Source organism: Staurois parvus, unplaced genomic scaffold, assembly GCF_062004578.1.
Source record: "Staurois parvus isolate SC_StPar_1 unplaced genomic scaffold, SC_StPar_1.0 ptg000259l, whole genome shotgun sequence".
NCBI lineage: Eukaryota > Metazoa > Chordata > Amphibia > Anura > Ranidae > Staurois > Staurois parvus.
In genome coordinates this window covers 489,842-512,066 of record NW_028318055.1, presented here as the reverse complement: position 1 = coordinate 512,066, position 22,225 = coordinate 489,842, and the positions used below count along the sequence as shown (strand labels likewise).

At 45.6% G+C, this 22,225-nt stretch overlaps 1 protein-coding gene across 1 annotated transcript in view; it reads right to left on the bottom strand.

The window, feature by feature from the left end:
* Positions 1 to 19,466: 19,466 nt before the first annotated feature.
* The window catches only part of EEPD1 (endonuclease/exonuclease/phosphatase family domain containing 1), a 208,967-nt gene continuing 206,208 nt past the window's right edge, over positions 19,467 to 22,225 (bottom strand). Inside the window, exon 7 of the mRNA XM_089681092.1 lies at positions 19,467 to 20,204. Within this exon, the coding sequence (XP_089537218.1) occupies positions 20,005 to 20,204 (200 nt within the window). The 3' untranslated portion in view covers positions 19,467 to 20,004. The remainder of the gene's footprint in view (positions 20,205 to 22,225) is intronic.

Sequence of the window (22,225 nt, the reverse complement as noted above, 5' to 3'; positions counted from 1 at the left end):
TTGGGGTAGACACAAGGGATAGGGGCGGAGAGGATTCGGAACTGATCGATCCATCTGTAGGGAGCAGGGGGTGTGCAGTGTGGGCTCTGTGAGAGTGTTACAGACCCTTAGCCTTCACAGATGCAGCCCATGCACCCCCCTAGTTCTGTCCATGATACCCTCATAGCCCAGTTATGTGTCTTGGCAGTTCTGAGTACTGAGTTTAAATCTGACTTTGCAACGTGCAATAAGTACTCTGACCCCCTGAGACGTGCAGCATGTTATCTGGACAATACTCCCCAGAATGGTTTGTAGGATCATCAGTAGCAGACACATCTAGTTCCTGCTACAGGTTTGGTTCTTCTTTTAGCCTAGGTTCACACTTACTGTATGCAGTGCTGGAAACGCCAAAATCCCTGCGCCTTCCCTACACTTCATCGCAATTGCCTCTACACAATTTTGACAGCACGCTTTTCATGCAATTCTGCGTGTCACATTAGAAGCCTATTCACTTGAATGGGGTGCCCTATGCACGTCGGTCACCTGAAAAGAAACTCCTGCACCTTTTTTTTGGGCGACAAGCTTCACACACTTTTGAAGGCGCAGTTTTCTGCGTGATCCTGTCTTGCGACAATTGCAGAATCGCATCGTGTTTGGGGTGTCATTGAAGAATAATGGCACCCAAATGTACAAATCGCGTGTTGTGCTGCGATTGTCACACAATTTGGAGTTGTGGGCAGAATTGCATTGATTCTGCCTGCAAACCCAAATTGTAAGATGTGAACAGAGCCTTACACTCCTTTAAATATCCTGCTTACCTTCCATACTACATACACCATTTCTGTATGTATAGCTGGCTGCTTTGTTCCCCAGTTGTAACAGGTGTTATGTTTTCCAATCCCTGTGCAGACCCCATGTATCTTTTTGTTCTAAGTGACAGTTACCACCACTTTTACGATTGATTCTGCCTTGACCCAACATTGCTGTGTTGTCCCAATTAATTACACAACTTCTATGTATACCAAATCAATAGTTTAGTCAAATAAGGACCACATATCCCATGATACCTTGCTGCCTGCAATCAGTGATTCCTCTACTGATTCAGCCTCCTGAAACTCCTCCTTTCAGTACCTCTGTAGTTCAGAAGGGCAGGCTCTGTGAAATGTGTGGTACAGCAGTGCCTGCTCACGGGGCATAGGGAATAGGTGTCACAAAAGTAAATATGGGGGATCTACACAAAGTAAGTTCACAAACCTCAAGATCATTCAGTTTATTGGAGTAGGCTAGAAATCATTGAAATTCAGTGTGGAAATTAGCATTTTACATTTTGACCATAAATATGAGTTTATTACTGCTTTAAAAAATGTTTTCAACTAAACCAAACGCAAACATTTTGTTTATATGGCAGTTTACCAAATCTTAGATGTGATGGCTGCTTTAATTTTTTTTTTTTTTTTTAGGCTATTTCTTCTATTTTCATCTGGTGATCTAGCCAATAAGTCTGTTGTTTTTCAAAAAGCACACACACTGTCCAGCAGAATGTATCAGTTTACATAGATAAGACAAACCATTTACCACTGGCAACCCTTTCCTGATGCCCCCCCCCAACCTAACTTCCTTTTCCCTCTACATTCCCTTGGAAGACCCTACAATAAAAGATGTGCTTTCTGCATCGCTCTGTAAATCTGTCATTGGAGGAATCCTTGCACCTGGATTGTAGGCATTGGAGATGTTGCATTATTGTCAGCCCTGACAATTCATATTGTCAATTTTTGTATTGTCCTATTTCTTGACTATATGTAAATGAGCAACTTATCCACTCCCTTGTTATATCTCGCCTTGACTATTGTAACTCCCTCCTGATTGGCCGACCTCATCGCAGGCTATCCCCTCTTCAGTCTATCATAAATGCTGCTGCCAGACTCATCCAGCTTACTAACCATTCAGTGTCAGCCACCCCCCTCTGCCAATCCCTCCACTGGCCTCCATTCAGTGTCCTCCACCCCTCTCTGCCAATCCCTCCACTGGCATCCACTCAGTGTCCTCCACCCCTCTCTGCCAATCCTTCCACTGGCCTCCACTCAGTGTCCTGCACCCCCCTCTGCCAATCCCTCCACTGGCCTCCACTCAGTGTCCTCCACCCCTCTCTGCCAATCCCTCCACTGGCCTCCACTCAGTGTCCTCCACCCCTCTCTGCCAATCCCTCCACTGGCCTCCACTCAGTGTCCTCCACCCCTCTCTGCCAATCCCTCCACTGGCCTCCACTCAGTGTCTGCCATCCCCCTCTGCCAATCCCTCCCCTGGCCTCCACTCAGTGTCTTCCACCTCTCTCTGCCAATCCCTCCCCTGGCCTCCACTCAGTGTCCTCCACCCCCCTCTGCCAATCCCTCCCCTGGCCTCCACTCAGTGTCCTCCACCCCTCTCTGCCAATCCCTCCACTGGCCTCCACTCAGTGTCCTCCACCCCTCTCTGCCAATCCCTCCACTGGCTTCCCATTGCCCAACGAATAAAATTCAAAACATTAACAATGACGTATAAAGCCAATTATAACTCCGCCCCAAATTACATCACCGATCTTGTCTCTAAATATCACCCGAACCGTACTCTCCGCTCCTCGCAAGGCCTCCTGCTCTCTAGCTCCCTTGTCTCCTCCCATGCTCGTCTCCAGGACTTTTCCAGAGCTTCCCCCTTCCTCTGAAACTCTCTACCCCAATTTATCAGACTATCGCCTACTCTGCTCACTTTTCAGCGATCTCTGAAAACCAATATCTTCAGGGAAGCCTATCCTGCCCTCAGCTAATAATGGAATCTTCTACTCCTAATACCACTCCATCGCCCACAGTTACTACCTTTTTGTACCACTAGCCCCTCCCTCCTAGATTGTAAGCTCCAAGGATCAGGGCCCTCCTTTCCCTCTTGTATTGAACTGTATTGTTGCTGTATTGTCTCCCGTTATATTGTAAAGCGCTGAGCAAACTGCTGGTGCTATATAAATCCTGTATAATAATGATTTTAAAAAATTAAACAAATAATAAATAAAAATACCACTGGCAGGGGTGCTTACAATGATCAGCTTTTATTTATATAAAACATCCCAAAAGGAAAAAAAAAAAAAAAAACCTCTTTGCTGTAACTGATTATAAAGATGAGTTGGAATCTGGCTTCAATTTGTCTAGTGTATTTAAATCTGCTAGTGCATCTAACACTCCCCTCCCCCCTGACTGAAAATGCTGCTGTCTGCCGCCTCCACCCAGAGTTGGAGCATTTTAATACCTCGCCTACCGGGCACTTATACCCCCTTCCTTACCAGGCCAATTTTCAGCTTTCAGCGCTGTCGTGCTTTGAATGACAATTGCTCCGTCATGCAACATTATACCCATATGAAATGTTTATCATTTTTTTCTCACAAATAGAGCTTTCTTTTGGTGGTATTTACTCGCCGCTGGGGGTTTTTTACTTTTTGCGCTATAAACAAAGAGCAAAAAATAAAAAGTTTCTTCGTTTCTATTATAAAATTTTGCAAACAGGTAATTTTTCTCCTTCACTGATGTGTGTTGGTGAGGCTGCACTGATTGTCGCCACTGATTGGCAGCACTAATGAGGTGGCACAGATAGGCGGCACTGATGAGCTAGCACTGATGATGGGTACTGATAGGCGGCACTGACTGGCAGCACTGCTGTGTGGCACTGGTGGGCACTTGTGGGTGGCACTGCTGGGCACTGATCATCAGTGCTGATCCCCGCTCTGACAACTGCTGGTTCTCGGCAGTACTTTCCTCATACTCTGACAGCGTGAGGAAAGTGCAGCCGAGAACCGGCAATTGCATTTCCCGGTGATCAGCGTGTCATTGGACACGGCTGATCACATTTTAATAGGCCGCTGTGATTGGCCTTTTACAACATCATGTGATCAGCTGTGTCCGTAGGACACCGTGACCACGGAGATCGCCGGGGGCGCACAGGAGAGCGTGTTCTGGGAGGACGTCATATGACGCCCTCCCAGAACTGGCCGGCGGCAGTGCAGCCGTCATTCGGCAATCTGCGGTCGGCAACTAGTTAATACAGGAGGTGTGATACTGAGAAGATCACTAGGTGAAGAGAGGGAAAAAAGCCAAAGAAAGGAAACCTAAAGCAGCCACCCCATAAATTAGTAAGCTGCAATATATTACATTTTTGGTTCTGGGTTTTGTATAGGAAGAATAGTACCTCCTGCTCAAGTTCTTGTATTTCTAAGGAAACCTGAATAGTTACCTGCAGATGAGGCTCCGAATTCTATTCCTTACATATATGGGATACGTATATAGGAAATGCAGTGTCTGCCCTCCCTGTATTACACTTTCCATAGAGTCCTTCTCTGCTTACATAGCCCTTCTTATCAATAGCAACAGATCCCATTAAAGGACCACATTGGAAGGCACACACCCCTCCTAGAATATCACACACGCCTACTGGCACAATTACAATCTAGATATGTGTTTTGCAATAAACAGCTTGAAATACATGAAGTTATAGATACAAAATGGAGTACACAACATATACAGATGTGTTCAAAATAATATCAGTGTGTTGAAAAAAGTGACTAAAGCTGCAAATCCTTCTAATCCTTTTATTTCCATCCACACAAATGCATTGGGAACACGACACATTCTATTCCAAATCACAACAGGAAGAAAAATACATCAAATTTGTGTTGTTCCTCTAAAAAAATAGAAGAAAAGTGAATATTAGACGGTTCAAAAAAAAATGGCCGTGTTTGTATTCTTCTTTACAAACTCCAACATTCACTATATAAACTGAGAAATGTTTGAAGATTTTGCTTTCCTTTGAATGACTTCATGAATATTTGGTTGTAGTCGCACTGTTTCTGAGAACTGCTGTACATCTGTGTTGCATGGAGTCCCCCAACTTCTGGCCCCTGTGATCAGGTATTCCAGCCCAGGATGATTGGACCACATTCCACAGTTCTCTATTTCTTGGTTTTGCCTCAGAAACGGCATTTTTTATGTCACCCCACAAGTCTTCTATTGGATTAAAATCCGGGGATTGGGCTGGCCACTCCATAACGTCCATCTTGTTGGTCTGGAACCAAGATGTTGCACGTTTACTGGTGTGTTTGGGGTCGTTGTCTTGTTGGAACACCCATTTCAAGGGCATTTCCTCTTCAAGTGGTAATTATTGCCCTTATTTAAGGAAGGAAGGCAGCAAATGTTGTACATGCTGGTTACAGTGCATTTCTCTCTGAAATTCTGAGGAAAATGGGTTGTTCCAGGTGTGCTGCAGGGGATGGTCAGGGGCTACTGGTATGCCTACTGGGGATGGTCAGGGGCTAGGAGTATGCCTTATGGGGATGGTCAGGGGCTAGGAGTATGCCTAATGGGGATGGTCAGGGGCTAGGAGTATGCCTTATGGGGATGGTCAGGGGCTAGGAGTATGCCTACTGGGGATGGTCAGGGGCTAGGAGTATGCCTACTGGGGATGGTTAGAGGCTACTAGTATGCTACAGGGGATGGTCAGGGGCTAGGGGTATGCCTATAGGGGATGGTCAGGGGCTAGGGGTATGCCTATAGGGGATGGTCAGGGGCTAGGGGTATGCCTATAGGGGATGGTCAGGGGCTACTGGTATGCTACAGGGGATGGTCAGAGGCTAGGAGTATGCCTACTGGGGATGGTCAGAGGCTAGGAGTATGCCTACTGGGGATGGTCAGGGGCTAGGAGTATGCCTACTGGGGATGGTCAGAGGCTAGGAGTATGCCTACTGGGGATGGTCAGAGGCTAGGAGCATGCCTACTGGGGATGGTCAGAGGCTAGGAGCATGCCTACTGGGGATGGTCAGGGGCTAGGAGTATGCCTACTGGGGATGGTCAGGGGCTAGGAGTATGCCTACTGGGGATGGTCAGAGGCTAGGAGTATGCCTACTGGGGATGGTCAGGGGCTAGGAGTATGCCTACTGGGGATGGTCAGGGGCTAGGAGTATGCCTACTGGGGATGGTCAGGGGCTAGGAGTATGCCTACTGGGGATGGTCAGGGGCTAGGAGTATGCCTACTGGGGATGGTCAGGGGCTAGGAGTATGCCTACTGGGGATGGTCAGGGGCTAGGAGTATGCCTACTGGAGATGGTCAGGGGCTAGGAGTATGCCTACTGGAGATGGTCGGAGACTGCAGACATGTTACAGGCTTTGTGAAGACCGAGTATATGCTGTGGGAGACTGTTAGAGACTGCTAAACATCATTGTTATTATAGTCAGTGAAGCTCCCTTCAAAATTTACTAGCATAATATCAGGTATTTCTCTCAGTAAGATCTATTAAATGTAAAAAAGAAAAAATGAATAAAAGACAACACAGATAAAGTAAGGAAGTGTGTTTAGGAAATAAACCATATAATTTGGCTAGCAGAATCCAGTGTAATTAATATTTTCCTTTTATTTTCCCTGAGTAAGCTCTTAGGTAAGGAAAAACCTGACAACTGCCTGTGGGGCCCGAGGGACGTACAATAAGTACCAATGGGACGCAGGGTGGGCGCCAAGGCTTTAAATTATCAGGGAAAAAAAGAGATTTGAGAGGAAGCTGACCAGCACTGGCACTGTTATAGCCATCCACCTTAGCAGCACTGATGTACATTTTGTAAAGAGATACTTGAGGTTTATTAATGTACATTATGTGAGTGCATTTCATTTTGGTTTTAACAATAAAATACAGTGAGCACTATGTCAGTATTTTGTCTCTTTTGAGCATTGATTTGTTTTGCACCATCTAAGCTGTTGATTACGGCTGGATTGATCAAATAGAATTTCAGAGAAGGATAGTTTGAACCCTGAGGAGAGTCCAGCTAGGTCTATATACATCTTCTTGATCTACGCAGAATTTGTTAAGGTGAGAATGTGCCCAAAAGTGAAAATTGGTGAAGGTCATATATACAGTTATGTCCAGATATATTTAGACACACGCACGATTTTAGTTTTTTTCCAGGTATTTACCAAAACATATTCAAGTTATAACAGTAAAGTGGCGAGTGACCAGATATACTTATTGCACAACATCCCTTAGAGTTAAGGTGGAACCAAAATTCAGACTTGATTATATGATTATAGTTACTCCCTACATGTTTGTATTACAGCGCTGTGTTACTTTAATTGACAATTGCACGGTCATGCAACGCTGGACCAAAATGAAGTTTACATTTTTTTTCCCACGAATTGGGCTTTCTTTTGGTGCTTTTTGACCTCCTGTGCGATTTTTATTTTTTGCACTATAAAAAGAATCCCGACAATTTTGAGAAAAAAAACAATATTTTGGACTTTTTGCTATAAAACATGTCCAGTAAAAAAAATAAAAAAATCAAATTTCGTGATACATTTCGGCCAAAATGTGTTCTGCGATATGTCTTTGCTAAAAAAAAAAATCCCAATACGTGTAAATGAATTGGTTTACGTGAAAGTTATAGCGTTTACAAATGGCGGCATAGAAACTGAATTTTTTTTTATACTAATAACAGTGGCGATCAGCAACGTATGGCAACAATCAGCGACTTATGGCGGTGATCAGCGACTTATGGCGGGACTGCAGCGGACATTCTGACACTGGGGGGGAACTGACTTGGGGTCAGTGACACCAATATAGTGATCAGTGCAAAAAAAAAAAAACCACTGATACTGTACTAATGACACTGGGGAGGAAGGGGTTAACTTCTGTAGACAATGAAAGGGTTAACTGTGTGAGGGGAGTGTTTTACTAGGGGGCGGGGGTGTACTGCTCTGTTACACACTGTCCTGGAAGGCTGTGACCAGCTGACAGGGAGGAGAGCTCCATTGAAAACAATGCAGCCTTCCTCTCTGTCAGTGATTGCCGGCAATTGCTGAACTCCGGAGGGTAATCACTGGCAGGGACCCGATGATTGACACCCGCGGCCACGATCGGTGTCGCGGGTAGGGTGGACGCGTGCCTCGCGCGCGCCCCCTACCCCGGAATGCAGGATCACGTTTATATACGTGATCCTGCGCACAGGGGCCGCCTTGTAGCAGTATATGTACCGTGGGCAGTCCCCTAGTGGTTAATAAAGTGATGAAGTCTACACATAAGCCCAACACCTTTTACTTTTGTCTAGCATAGTATATCTACAGTGGTTTTCTGTTTATGAGCAGAGCATGCTCTCTTCCCATTCCAAGGCCAGCTACATTGTTCAAGGAGACAGAAGAAACTAATCCTGGAATATTGCAAACACGATCTGACAGTTGATGCCAAGCAAACCCTTCTTTGGTCTCTAGGCATTACTGTAAAATGAGAACGTCTGTATGCTGCTTTACCTGGCTTACCTGTGATGTGAGATATTCATTCATGTGTCGTGCTTTTTTTTCCCCCCAATATTTCTTATCTTTTTACTAGACCTACAAGTGATAAGGATAGGGTGACAACATTCCTGCAATTCCCCCAATGTGGAGGTAAGGTATAAATATGTTTACATCTCTCCTTGTCACAGCAATGATGCCTTTCTATAAAACCTTTTTATCCATGTCACCCGCACTCTTATATAGTGACAACACCATTGACAATTTTACTTTGCAGCGTCATTAAAGGGTAACCCTAGTCAAAGCTTTATTAGATGAATCCAGGTAGGTAAAATCAACTTTCAAGTTTTTATTACATTTCCCTTCTGGAGAGATTTCTCCTCATTTCCTGTTCGTTTGACATCCAGGGCATAGCTGAGAGCTGAATCTGCTCTTTCTGAAGTGGATATAATATATGATGGATTCTCTGCACACTGATGAATGTCATTGCTTACATGGTGGATTGTTGGAATCAGGGGCGGACTGACCATTCGAGCACTCGAGCACTGCCCGAGGGCCCGGGGTTAGTAGGGGGCCCCAGGAAATGCCCGTGGTACCATTTATAGGCTTTTTTGGGTGTATTCTGAGTGTGGGCAAGGACACAGGGGCCCCATGATCCCCTATTGCCCGGGGGCCCCATGAGTTGTCAGTCCGCCCCTGGTTGGAATGCAATGTTCATGTATTTGGACAGCTATATCAGGATTCAGAAGAGATATATTCTTCAGGCAGTAGATGGCGGTGTTGATAGGTTTGCCTGTATGTTATACGGTGTTTTCTGTCTGTTCCTTTGTTGCAGTGAAGCAGCTCATGTGGACTGTGCACTCTCTGTCCTCCTGCAGGGCTATATACAGAATTTCTAACATGGATTTTCCATAGAACTATTGGGAGAATGCTTTCCAGAGAAGGAATGGAAAGTTGAACTCACAGTAATGTCACCATGACAGGAATTGAAGTGAAACCTACCAGGGCAGCAGCTAATATCTGACAGATCAGCCAACCCTTTTCCACTATATAGACCACTTAAAAGGTAAAGAAATGCCCAGATATTTTGCATAGAATCTGGAACTGGTCTACATTCACACATGTAAAGTGCATCTATATCCCAAAAGCGTAGGGAAGGGTTAGAGCGATTTGGATTTTACTGCTTTCTGGGGCTTCATTAGGGAGATTTTCCCCTCACTTCCTGTTTTGGCAATAATGTTTTACCCGATGGGAAGTGAGGGAAAATTTGCAACAGTGAAATGAATACCAAATAAAAAGATGACGGCTTTTAGAATACCTCGTACTTCTATTTGTGCTAATGATTTTTTTTCTTTTGCTAAAAAAAAAGTTGTCTGCATGACCCAAGGGAAATCTCTCCAATAGAGTTCTGAATAGCAGTGAACCCTGACAGGGATGCTAGTCACCCCCCACACCCCCCATCCCACACTATATCCAAAACTTCAAGTTCCTGGCTGTAGGAACTTGAAGGACTGTGTGTGTATGTTTTTGCACCAAACATATCTTTTGGAATTATGGCCAAAAAGTTCAACCTTGGTTTCAGAGATATGAAGAATACAGGAGATTGTTGTCACATGTACCACACAGCCAGTACATTAACCACTTGCCAACCACGCTATTGCCGAATGACGGCTACAGCGCGGTTGTCCAGTTCTGGGAGGGCATCATGTGACGTCCTCCCAGAATGCGCCATCATGTGACGTCCTCCCAGAATGCGCCATCATGTGACGTCCTCCCAGAATGCGCCATCATGTGACGTCCTCCCAGAAAGCGCCCTCATGCACATCCCCGGGCACAATAGAACACGTGATGTAGTAAAAGGCCAATGACACAGCAGATCATTGGGTAAATGCAGTTGCCGGTTATCTGCTGCACTTTCCTCCCACTGCAATTGTCAGGGGATGGATTGGCACCGATCATCAGGGCACTGATGTTCAGTGCCCAGCAGTGCCACCCAGCAGTTCCACCTACCTGTGCCCAGCAGTGCCACCCAGCAGTTCCACCCACCTGTGCCCAGCAGTGCCACCCACCAGTTCCACCCACCTGTGCCCAGCAGTGCCACCCACCAGTTCCACCCACCTGTGCCCAGCAGTGCCATCCACCTGTTCCACCCACCTGTGCCCAGCAGTGCCACCCACCTGTGCCCAGCAGTGCCACCCACCTGTTCCACCCACCTGTGCCCAGCAGTGCCACCCACCTGTGCCCAGCAGTGCCACCCACCAGTTCCACCCACCTGTGCCCAGCAGTGCCACCCACCAGTTCCAACAACCTGTGCCCAGTAGTGCCACCCACCAGTTCCACCCACCTGTGGCCAGCAGTGCCACCCACCTGTGCCCAGCAGTGCCACCCACCAGTTCCACCCACCTGTGCCCAGCAGTGCCACCCACCTGTTCCACCCACCTGTGCCCAGCAGTGCCACCCACCTGTGCCCAGCAGTGCCACCCACCTGTTCCACCCACCTGTGCCCAGCAGTGCCACCCACCTGTGCCCAGCAGTGCCACCCACCAGTTCCACCCACCTGTGCCCAGCAGTGCCACCCACCAGTTCCAACAACCTGTGCCCAGTAGTGCCACCCACCAGTTCCACCCACCTGTGCCCAGCAGTGCCACCCACCAGTTCCACCCACCTGTGCCCAGCAGTGCCACCCACCAGTTCCAACAACCTGTGCCCAGTAGTGCCACCCACCAGTTCCAACAACCTGTGCCCAGCAGTGCCACCCACCTGTGCCCAGCAGTGCCACCCACCAGTTCCATCCACCTGTGCCCAGCAGTGCCACCCACCTGTTCCACCCACCTGTGCCCATCAGTTCCACCCACCTGTGCCCAGCAGTGCCACCCACCAGTTCCAACAACCTGTGCCCAGTAGTGCCACCCACCAGTTCCAACAACCTGTGCCCAGCAGTGCCACCCACCTGTGCCCAGTAGTGCCACCCACCAGTTCCAACAACCTGTGCCCAGCAGTGCCACCCACCTGTGCCCAGCAGTGCCACCCACCAGTTCCACCCACCTGTGCCCAGCAGTGCCACCCACCTGTTCCACCCACCTGTGCCCAGCAGTGCCACCCACCTGTGCCCAGCAGTGCCACCCACCTGTTCCACCCACCTGTGCCCAGCAGTGCCACCCACCTGTGCCCAGCAGTGCCACCCACCAGTTCCACCCACCTGTGCCCAGCAGTGCCACCCACCAGTTCCAACAACCTGTGCCCAGTAGTGCCACCCACCAGTTCCACCCACCTGTGCCCAGCAGTGCCACCCACCAGTTCCACCCACCTGTGCCCAGCAGTGCCACCCACCAGTTCCAACAACCTGTGCCCAGTAGTGCCACCCACCAGTTCCAACAACCTGTGCCCAGCAGTGCCACCCACCTGTGCCCAGCAGTGCCACCCACCAGTTCCATCCACCTGTGCCCAGCAGTGCCACCCACCTGTTCCACCCACCTGTGCCCATCAGTTCCACCCACCTGTGCCCAGCAGTGCCACCCACCAGTTCCAACAACCTGTGCCCAGTAGTGCCACCCACCAGTTCCAACAACCTGTGCCCAGCAGTGCCACTCACCTGTGCCCAGTAGTGCCACCCACCAGTTCCAACAACCTGTGCCCAGCAGTGCCACCCACCTGTGCCCAGCAGTGCCACCCACCAGTTCCACCCACCTGTGCCCAGCAGTGCCACCCACCTGTTCCACCCACCTGTGCCCATCAGTTCCACCCACCTGTGCCCAGCAGTGCCACCCACATGTAAGGTCTATTTTAAAATACATGTGCAAGGCCTACTATAACATACAGTCATGGCCGAAATTGTTGGCACCCTTGATATTTTTCCTGAAAATCAAGTATTTCACACAAAAAAGGTATTGCATTAACACATGTTTTGCTATACACATGTTTATTCCCTTTGTATGTATTGGAACAAATATAAAACAGAGGCAGAAAAGCAAATATGACATAATGTCACACAAAACCCCAAAAATGGGCTGGACAAAAGTATTGGCACCCTTAACTTAATATTTGGTTGCACACCCTTTGGAAAACATAACTGAAATCAGTCGCTTCCTATAACCATCAATAAGCTTCTGACACCTCTCACCCGGAATTTTGGACCACTCTTCCTTTGCAAACAGCTCCAGGTCTCTCTTATTGGAAGGACACCTTTTCCCAACAGCAATTTTAAGATCTCTCCACAGGTGTTCAATGGGATTTAGATCTGGGCTCATTGCTGGCCACTTCAGAACTCTCCAGCGCTTCTTTGCCATCCATTTCTGAGTGCTTTTTGACGTATGTTTGGGGTCATTGTCCTGCTGGAAGACCCAGGATCTTGGACGCAAACCCAGCTTTCTGACACTGGGCCCTACAGTGCGACCCAAAATCCTTTGGTAATCCTCAGATTTCATGATGCCTTGCACACAGTCAAGGCACCCAGTGCCAGAGGCAGCAAAACAACCCCAAAACATCATTGAACCTCCACCATATTTTACCGTAGGTACTGTGTTTTGTTCTTTGTAGGCCTCATTCCGTTTTCGGTAAACAGTAGAATGATGTGCTTTACCGAAAAGCTCTATCTTGGTCTCATCTGTCCACAAGACGTTTTCCCAGAAGGCTTTTGGCTTACTCAAGTACATTTTGGCAAACTGTAGTCTTGCTTTTTTATGTCTCTGTGTCAGCAGTGGGGTCCTCCTGGGTCTCCTGCCATAGCGTTTCATTTCATTTAAATGTCGACGGATAGTTCGCGCTGACACTGATGCTCCCTGAGCCTGCAGGACAGCTTGAATGTCTTTGGAACATGTTTGGGGCTGCTTATCCACCATCCGGACTATTCTGCGTTGCAATCTTTCATCAATTTTCCTCATCCGTCCACGACCAGGGAGATTAGCTACAGTGCCATGGGTTGCAAACTTCTTGATAATGTTGCGCACTGTGGACAAAGGCAAATCTAGTTCTCTGGAGATGGACTTGTAACCTTGAGATTGTTGATATTTTGCCACAATTTTGGTTCTCAGGTCCTCAGACAGTTCTCGTCTCCTCTTTCTGTTGTCCATGCTTAGTGTGGCACAGACAGACACACAATGCAAAGGTTAAGTGAACGTCTCTCCTTTTTATCTGCTTTCAGGTGTGATTTCTATATTGCCCACACCTGTTACTTGCCCCAGGTGAGTTTACAGGAGCATCACATGCTTGTAACATTCTTATTTATCCGCAGTTGTGAAAGGGTGCCAATACTTTTGTCCAGCCCATTTTTGGAGGTTTGTGTGACATTATGTCGAATTTGCTTTCTTTCCTCCCTTTTTTTGTTTTGTCCCAATACACACAAAGGGAATAAACATGTGTATAGCAAAACATGTGTTAATGCAATACGTTTCGTGAGAAATACATGATTTCCTGGAGAAATATCAAGGGTGCCAACAATTTCGGCCATGACTGTACATGTGCAAGGCCTACTATCAAATAAAACACGTGTAAGGTCTATTATAATATACATGTGTAAGGCCTACTATAAAATAAAACACGTGTAATGTCTAATATAAAATGATACACATGTAAGGTCCAGTATACATATATAAGGTCTATTATAAAACATGTGTAAGGACTAATATAAAATAATACAGGTATAAGGGTTATTTATAATACATATGTAAGAACTATTATAAAGCAATACATGTGTCAGACTTATTATAAAACATGTGTAAGGTCTATTATAAAATCATATCCATGTAAAGGTCTATTATAAAATGTAACGTCTATTACATCTAGATGTGCGATGCCTTTCCAGCAGGAACCTTTCCATGGAAATAGAATTTTAATTTGGCAGCTATACTACATTTTTTCTGTTGCGTTTCCTGGATCCGATTTGTGAGTGGATTCCATTGGTGTTATGCAGGAAATTCCATCAGGGCAGAGGAGAGACAACATAATACAACATTTCTAGGCCTTAATTATACATGAGATATTTTTTTTATATATACAGGAATAATATCCAGTGAGAAAATGTTTATTCCAGGTAAGAGGTACATATAATCGAATGGCAATGAGCAGATTCATACAATGTACAACTAACAAGACTAAACCCTTTTATCCTTTACAGCCTAGAGAGCTACTATGTTAGCCTCTGTTGAGTCCGCAGTTGCTATGGTGCTGTGACAGTTAACATTCGCAGCATGCCTTGAATGTAACTGTTTTGGGAAACAATTAAATTGATAGGGTTAGCTCTGCTTTAAGGGTCCATTTAAATCTTTGCAGTGTGTTAACACACCCACTGAGGGGAGTATCAAAGCAGGGGCAGCCAGAATGTGGAGCATTTGTGCATGGCTACCAATCAGGATTGATTTTCATTTTCAAAGCTTAAAGTGGAAGTCCGGGCTAATACTATCTAAGCTTAAACCTGCTCCCAACCCCCTTCTAAGCCCAATATTAACTATCCTGTAAAGCAGTGGTTCTCAACCTTCCTAATGCCGTGACCCTTTAATACAGTTCCTCATGTTGTGGTGACCCCCAACCATAAAATTTTTTACCCAGTAATTATAATTCATGAGTGTCGTTTTACCTCCAATACTGCTGCTTTCAACACAGTAGCTGCTTTCAACACAGTAGCCGCTTTCAACACAGCAGCTGCTTTCTACACAGTAGCTGCTCTTTACACATCGGAAATATGTGTTTTCTGATGGTCTTAGGGGACCTCTGTGAAAGGGTCGTTTGACCCCCAAAGGGGTCGCAACCCACAGGTTGAGAACCACTGCTGTAAAGGAAAGATGTTTATATCTACCAATTCTCAGGGAGCTCTCCCTTGAAGCCACCACTGGGAGCTGATTGCATTACTGAAGCGGAGTGCCCTTCGATTGGGTAAGTATAAACTTCTTTCCTTTACAGAATATTTAGTCTAGGCCTTCGAATGGGGATGGGAGCAGATTTAAGCTGAGATAGTATTAGCCCAGATTTCTCCTTTACTTGATTGGTTGCTCTGCACAGCTACTCCAGATTTTGTCTGCTCTAGTTTTGCTAAATTCCACTTCATTTTAGTTGTGCTAATGCCGCCTATTCAAAATAATCACATCCCAGTGTGACAAAACTAGACATCATCCTTTCTGTGTAACACAACATGCTACTGTGCTTCGTGGCGTGCTACACTGCAGATGCATTACCTTATTTACAATGAATGGCATTGCAATGCATGTTACATGTATTACCGCATGTTACATGTATTACCACATGCTTCAGTAATGCACACATTACCTGTTACCTTACAACATCAATGAAAGCTAGAATATAATCTCTGATTCCATAGACTGGATTACACCTATGACCTACGATGCATCACAAGTATGTAGGAGATATGTCTGGATTATGGTGCATTGCCAATTATTGTGAAGGGCATGGCAACACACGTTAAGAAACATACCTGTCCTTCAGTGCAACACAATGCACAGATGTGACTAGCGCAGGTACATTCTTTTCACGCATTGAGGCTTGTTAAGGCCCATTCCTAATTATCAGGCTAACTCATAATAACACAAAAAACATAAGTATAAAAGTGATTTTCTATTTATTGTTTGATGTGGTTATTAGTGCAAAGCACAGCCAGTCCCTTAGGCCAATAATGCTTGTATGTGAACAGTGGTTGCTTATATTTTCAAGACTCGAAGGCAAAGTTTACCTTTCAGGAAAAATAAGTGCACAAAAAAATTTGCATTTGTTGTTTTTTCCTACAGGAGCCTACAAAGCAGTGCGACCGCAATCAGTGGGTCGCTGGTGCAATGTAAAGCTCCTGCAGACATGACCTTCAGCTTTCATGCCCATAAACTGTGTACAGGCTTTTCTGTTTGAATGCTGGAGAAGGTGTCAGTCGACTACAAGGGTGCTCATGTAACATGTTCCAACTATGAACGCAACCTTTAAACATGTTCTGTTTTGCACTTTATAAACCAAAGTCATTTGTTGTTTAATAAGGTCACATTTTTATGTACTACAGTATCTCACAGAAGTGAGTCCACCCTTCACATTTTGGTAAATATTTGATTCTATCTTTTCATGTGACAACACTGAACAAATGACACTTTGCTACAATGAAAAGTAGTCAGTGGACAGCTTGTATAACATGGAAATTTGCTGTCCCCTCAAAATAACTCAACACACCGCCATTCATGTCTGGCAACAAAAGTGAGTCCACCCCTAAGTGAAAATGTCCAATTGGGCCCAATTAGCCAATTTCCCTCCCTGGTGTCATGTGACTCGTTAGTGTTACAAGGTCTCGGGTGTGAATGGGGAGCGGGTGGGTTACATTTGGTGTTATCGCTCTCACTCTCTCATACTGGTCACTGGAAGTTCAACATGGCACCTCATGGCAAAGAACTCTCTGAGGATCTGAAAAAATGAATTATTGCTCTACATAAAGATGGCCGAGGCTATAAGAAGATTGCCGAGACCCTGAAACTGAGCTGCAGCACGGTGGCCAAGACCAAAGAAGTTGAGTGCACGTGCTCAGCGTCATATCCAGAGGTTGTCTTTGGGAAATAGACGTATGAGTGCTGCCAGAATTGTTGCAGAGGGTGAAGGGTGGGGGGGTCAGCCTGTCAGTTCTCAGACCATACGCCACACACTGCATCAAATTGGTCTGCATGACTGCTGTCCCAGAAGGAAGCCTCTTCTAAAGATGACGCAGAAGAAAGGCCGCAAACAGTTTGCTGAAGACAAGCAGACTAAGGACATGGAGTACTGGAACCATGACCTGTGGTCTGATGAGGCCAAGATAAACTGATTGGGTTCAGATGGTGTGAAGCGTATGTGGCGGCAACCAGGTGAGGAGTACAAAGACAAGTGTGTCTTGCCTACAGTCAAGCATGGTGGTGGGAGTGTCATGGTCTGGGGCTGCATGGTGGTGGGAGTGTCATGGTCTGGGGCCACATGGTGGTGGGAGTGTCATGGTCTGGGGCTGCATGGTGGTGGGGGTGTCATGGTCTGGGGCCCCATGGTGGTGGGAGTGTCATGGTCTGGGGCCGCATGGTGGTGGGAGTGTCATGGTCTGGGGCCGCATGGTGGTGGGGGTGTCATGGTCTGGGGCCCCATGGTGGTGGGGGTGTCATGGTCTGGGGCCCCATGGTGGTGGGAGTGTCATGGTCTGGGGCCGCATGGTGGTGGGAGTGTCATGGTCTGGGGCCGCATGGTGGTGGGAGTGTCATGGTCTGGGGCCGCATGGTGGTGGGAGTGCCATGGTCTGGGGCCCCATGGCGGTGGGGGTGTCATGGTCTGGGGCCGCATGGCGGTGGGGGTGTCATGGTCTGGGGCCGCATGGCGGTGGGGGTGTCATGGTCTGGGGCCGCATGGCGGTGGGGGTGTCATGGTCTGGGGCCGCATGGCGGTGGGGGTGTCATGGTCTGGGGCTGCATGAGTGCTGCCGGCACTAGGGAGTTACAGTTCATTGAGGGAACCATGAATGCCAACATGTACTGTGACATACTGAAGCAGAGCATGATCCCCTCCCTCCGGAGACTGGGCCGCAGGGCAGTATTCCAACATGATAACAACCCCAAGACCACCACTGCCTTGCTAAAGAAGCTGAGGGTAAAGGTGATGGACTGGCCACGCATGTCTCCAGACCTAAACCCTGTTGAGCATCTGTGGGGCATCCTCTAATGGAAGGTGGAGGAGCGCAAGATGATGTTATCATGGTGGAGTGGAAGAGGACTCCAGTGGCAACCTGTGAGACTCTGGTGAACTCCAAGAGAAATAAGGCAGTGCTGGAAAATAATGGCGGCCACACAAATTATTGACACTTTGTGCCCCATTTGGACATTGTCCCTTAGGGGTGGACTCACTTTTGTTGCCAGCAGTTTAGACATTAATGGCTGTGTGTTGAGTTATTTTGAGGGGACAGAAAAATTTCCATGTTATACAAGCTGTACACTGACTACGTCACATTGTAGCAAAGTGTCATTTCTTCAGTGTTGTCACATGAAAAGAATCAAATATTTACAAAAATGTGAGGGGGGGACTCACTTCTGTGAGATACTGTAAGTATGTACACAAATAGTGATTCATGCCATAAATTTTCACATTCTTGGTTTCAAGATTCACTATCATGTGCTAAAATGTGACCATTAAGCACATTTAGCAGTCAGGGTGAGACTCTATGTGCACACAAAGGGGCTTTTTCAATGAACCATGGAAACAGCAAAGTGCTGACCATAAATTTCTGAAACAAGTAAGAATTTGATTTATTTCAGACCAGTAGATAGATTCTGGCTGACTATAGGTACAATACTTTGTACTTAGACATTTACTCCAGAAATTATATTGTTTGCATACTTACATTGGTCCAGCTTGGTTCAGTGGAAGTATGCATATCTGATATCCAAGCGATACAGAGTTCTATGTGAGCGACTTCTCCTCTGCACAAGGACCACAGGGAGTCCCTCACTTGTCCAGAGAACATACTATGAATGGCCGAGGTGCCAAGATGGAGAGGAGGGACGGTAATGCCACAATCTCCACCTCGCCCTGTATTCATTGAAAGAAAAAACCGCCTATGCAGATCAGAAGTGTCTGTAGATAAAAACAAACCATGCAGCTCTGACTAAAGTTGAATAATGCTCTTGCTATAGGTGTAGGCCATTTACATTCCTCAAGAAGCATGACTGGAATACTTCCAGGACGTTGCTAGGACACTACTAAGCGGGGTCTAATCATTACTGCCCACCTCCACCTTCCTGCTGTGCTATTATGAAGAGTTTATCTCTTCAGTCTGGATTTTTGTATACTTCTATATTATGGGGAATGCAACAGGAGGTGCTGGAACACTCAGGTACTGGAACAGTGTGGCAGGAAATTCGGAAGATCTTTCCATATTTCCGAATTCCATATTCCGGATTCTGTGATCCAAATTCCACAGTTCCATGCTTTGAGTTTTGTATTCCAATCTAGAATTGCATGTTCCAGATTCTACATTGCGAGCGTCATATTCCAAATTCTGTGTTCCATATGTTGAGTTCAGTATTCTATATGTTGAGTTCCATGTTCCATTTTCCCCTGAGACATATACAAAACCAGGGGCTGACTCAACCAAACAAGATTCCCCCTATAACGGCAATATCACTTTGGGTTGACTGACCCTTAGATTACAACTGTCTCTCTCAATCTCAACAGGCGTATTTTTACAAACAAACCCATTACAAACATAATGAATATTCTTTTGGGAATTGTTTATTTTAAGCATAGTCCGATCACATTTTTGAGCCATCTGGCTTCAGTAGCTTTAGAGGGGTTAAAAGTGCATAGTTAAAAAGTTGAAAATGTTCTCAATGCGTACTGTAAAAAAGCATGCAATCTTGCAGGTAATTTCTTTAATTTCACTGAGAACAAAAGAACCTGACAGTGTTAATGGTCTCCTGTTGACAGTCAACGTTATGTTATTGCATCAGTTACCAAGATTCAGTTAAAAATAAAACGTTTCACAGAAAGTTTAAGTAGTTTCCTTCTCATCTGGTTGCAGACGCTTTGTATGGTTTATAAATGTCCACTGAAAGCTGAGACGGATCATAAAAAGCAATGGTTTATCTAGCGCAGATTGATATTCTAAAATATCTGGTGCTAACATAAGAGGCGGTGGGCACTTGAAATCAAACATTAATATCTCAGATATTGAAAGCCTAGGAGTCCTGTTCACAGTCAGAATGTGGGAGAAATGTCCTCTCCCGATGAGATAAAAGTGCTTCTATTGACTTTTCATCTTTCATGTTTTGAGTTTGCCTCGTTGCGTTCCACGGTGACTCCATTAGCTTTTGAAGCCAAGTCCTTTTTGCTGCAGTCTTTCTCCATGTAAAATTCCGCTAGTATAGGGCAATGCTCTGAAGCTACGCCTCCCCATGACCAGTTGTCTGGAATCCAAGGGTTTGTGAGACCCTCTCTCACCACCAAGGAGTAACCTGTTGAGAGGGACATTTAGTGAGCTATAGCAAAAATAAAGATATATTTTCTGGCAGAAAAAAAAAATTATCTTCTTGCAACATACATATACTTGATTACAAGGGTGCACAACCTTTGTTTTGGGAGTCCTAAAATTAATTTCCACTACAAAAAATAGAAAAAAGCGCCAATCTATATGTGTCAAATATGAAAAACTTGTGTATAAAGCAGCAACACCCCACCAAAAATATAAATAATAAATTTGGCAAATTTAAACAATATATCATATAGGCATGCGCTAAAAATATACAACACCAACTAATTAGGTGTCCATATTAAACTGTGAAAGTCCAAAAAAAAAAAAAAAAATCAATTTAAAATTCCATTGTGAACTGTGAATGATCCACCACCAAATGAATTAAATAAACTCACCAGAGCTAAATGCTGATCAGATTATAGACCAGCACCAACGCTTGTGCTCTGGGAGCGATGAAGGCAATGATTTCCAAATATTAGATGAAGTAAGTAATCAAATCCTGATGATCAATAATGGCAGTCGGCATAAGGAACAGCATATCTCTATCAGAAGCAATACTCTGCAGCCAAAAGGTCTTATATTATATCTCTCCTTTCAACTCCATCTCTCCATAATATATAGAGTGCACTCAGGGACAAAAGAAAAATATAATGGTGCAATACGTTTTCATAAAAAGTATATATTTAATAGAATCTCCAATACACTCACAAGGAAGGTGTCCAGACAGACACCAGCTTAAACAGCGATACACAACAACTGAGGAACGAGGATCTCCGCTCACCGCGGATCACCTCCGACACACAAAAGGAACAGAACGTCCTGACGTCAGCATTGCGTAGGCCACGCCCAACGCGTTTCATCACCACGACGTCATCAAGGGGCGGCACCGGGTTGGTGCTGGTCTATAATCTGATCAGCATTTAGCTCTGGTGAGTTTATTTAATTCATTTGGTGGTGGATCATTCACAGTTCACAATGGAATTTTTAAATTGATTTTTTTTGGACTTTCACAGTTTAATATGGACACTTAATTATTTGGTGTTGTTTATTTTTAGCACATGCCTATATGATATATTCCTAAAATTAATTTTCAGGGTTCTCACATAGTATAGGTATTCTTCTGTGTTTTAAAGGGAACCCTGTATTTTAAGGTTCTTATACAATGGTAGACAATAATTAGGGGTTCAATTAAAATATTAAGTTTACAGTTGGAGCCTATTTGGACATAATTTTGAATAAGCCAATCCTAGGCAACTCAAACCAAGCTGATGAGGAAAAAAATCCATACATGGAAGTTACCTTCAGTAGACACAGAAAAATGATCAGAAGATCCCAATATAAAAGCCATTAGAGTCATATCCAAACCTTGGCTTTCTTTTTTTCTTAAAAGTCGTGCATGTCCTTGCCGCATTCTCCTCCTGAACATGTCTTCCAAATCAATAGAACCACCCATTACTTTACAGAAAATTCAAGATTTGGATATAAATCCAGCTAGATATATCCTTGGATTCAATTGTTTTGATATACAGCTTACGCTTAATGGATAACCATCGCATATAAGTAAAACATTTCATTTTATGTTCACTCTGGTTTACTTTAACAAACTAGATCAGATATAGTGAATGCGGGGCCCGGGGTGACCAGATATAGTGAATGCAGGGTCCGGGGTGACCGGATATAGTGAATGCGGGGTCCGGGGTGACCGGATATAGTGAATGCGGGGTCCGGGGTGACCGGATATAGTGAATGCGGGGTCCGGGGAGAGCGGATATAGTGAATGCGGGGTCCGGGGTGACCGGATATAGTGAATGCGGGGTCCGGGGTGACCGGATATAGTGAATGCGGGGTCCGGGGAGAGCGGATATAGTGAATGCGGGGTCCGGGGTGACCGGATATAGTGAATGCGGGGTCCGGGGTGACCGGATATAGTGAATGCGGGGTCCGGGGAGAGCAGATATAGTGAATGCGGGGTCCGGGCAGACCGGATATAGTAAATGCGGGGTC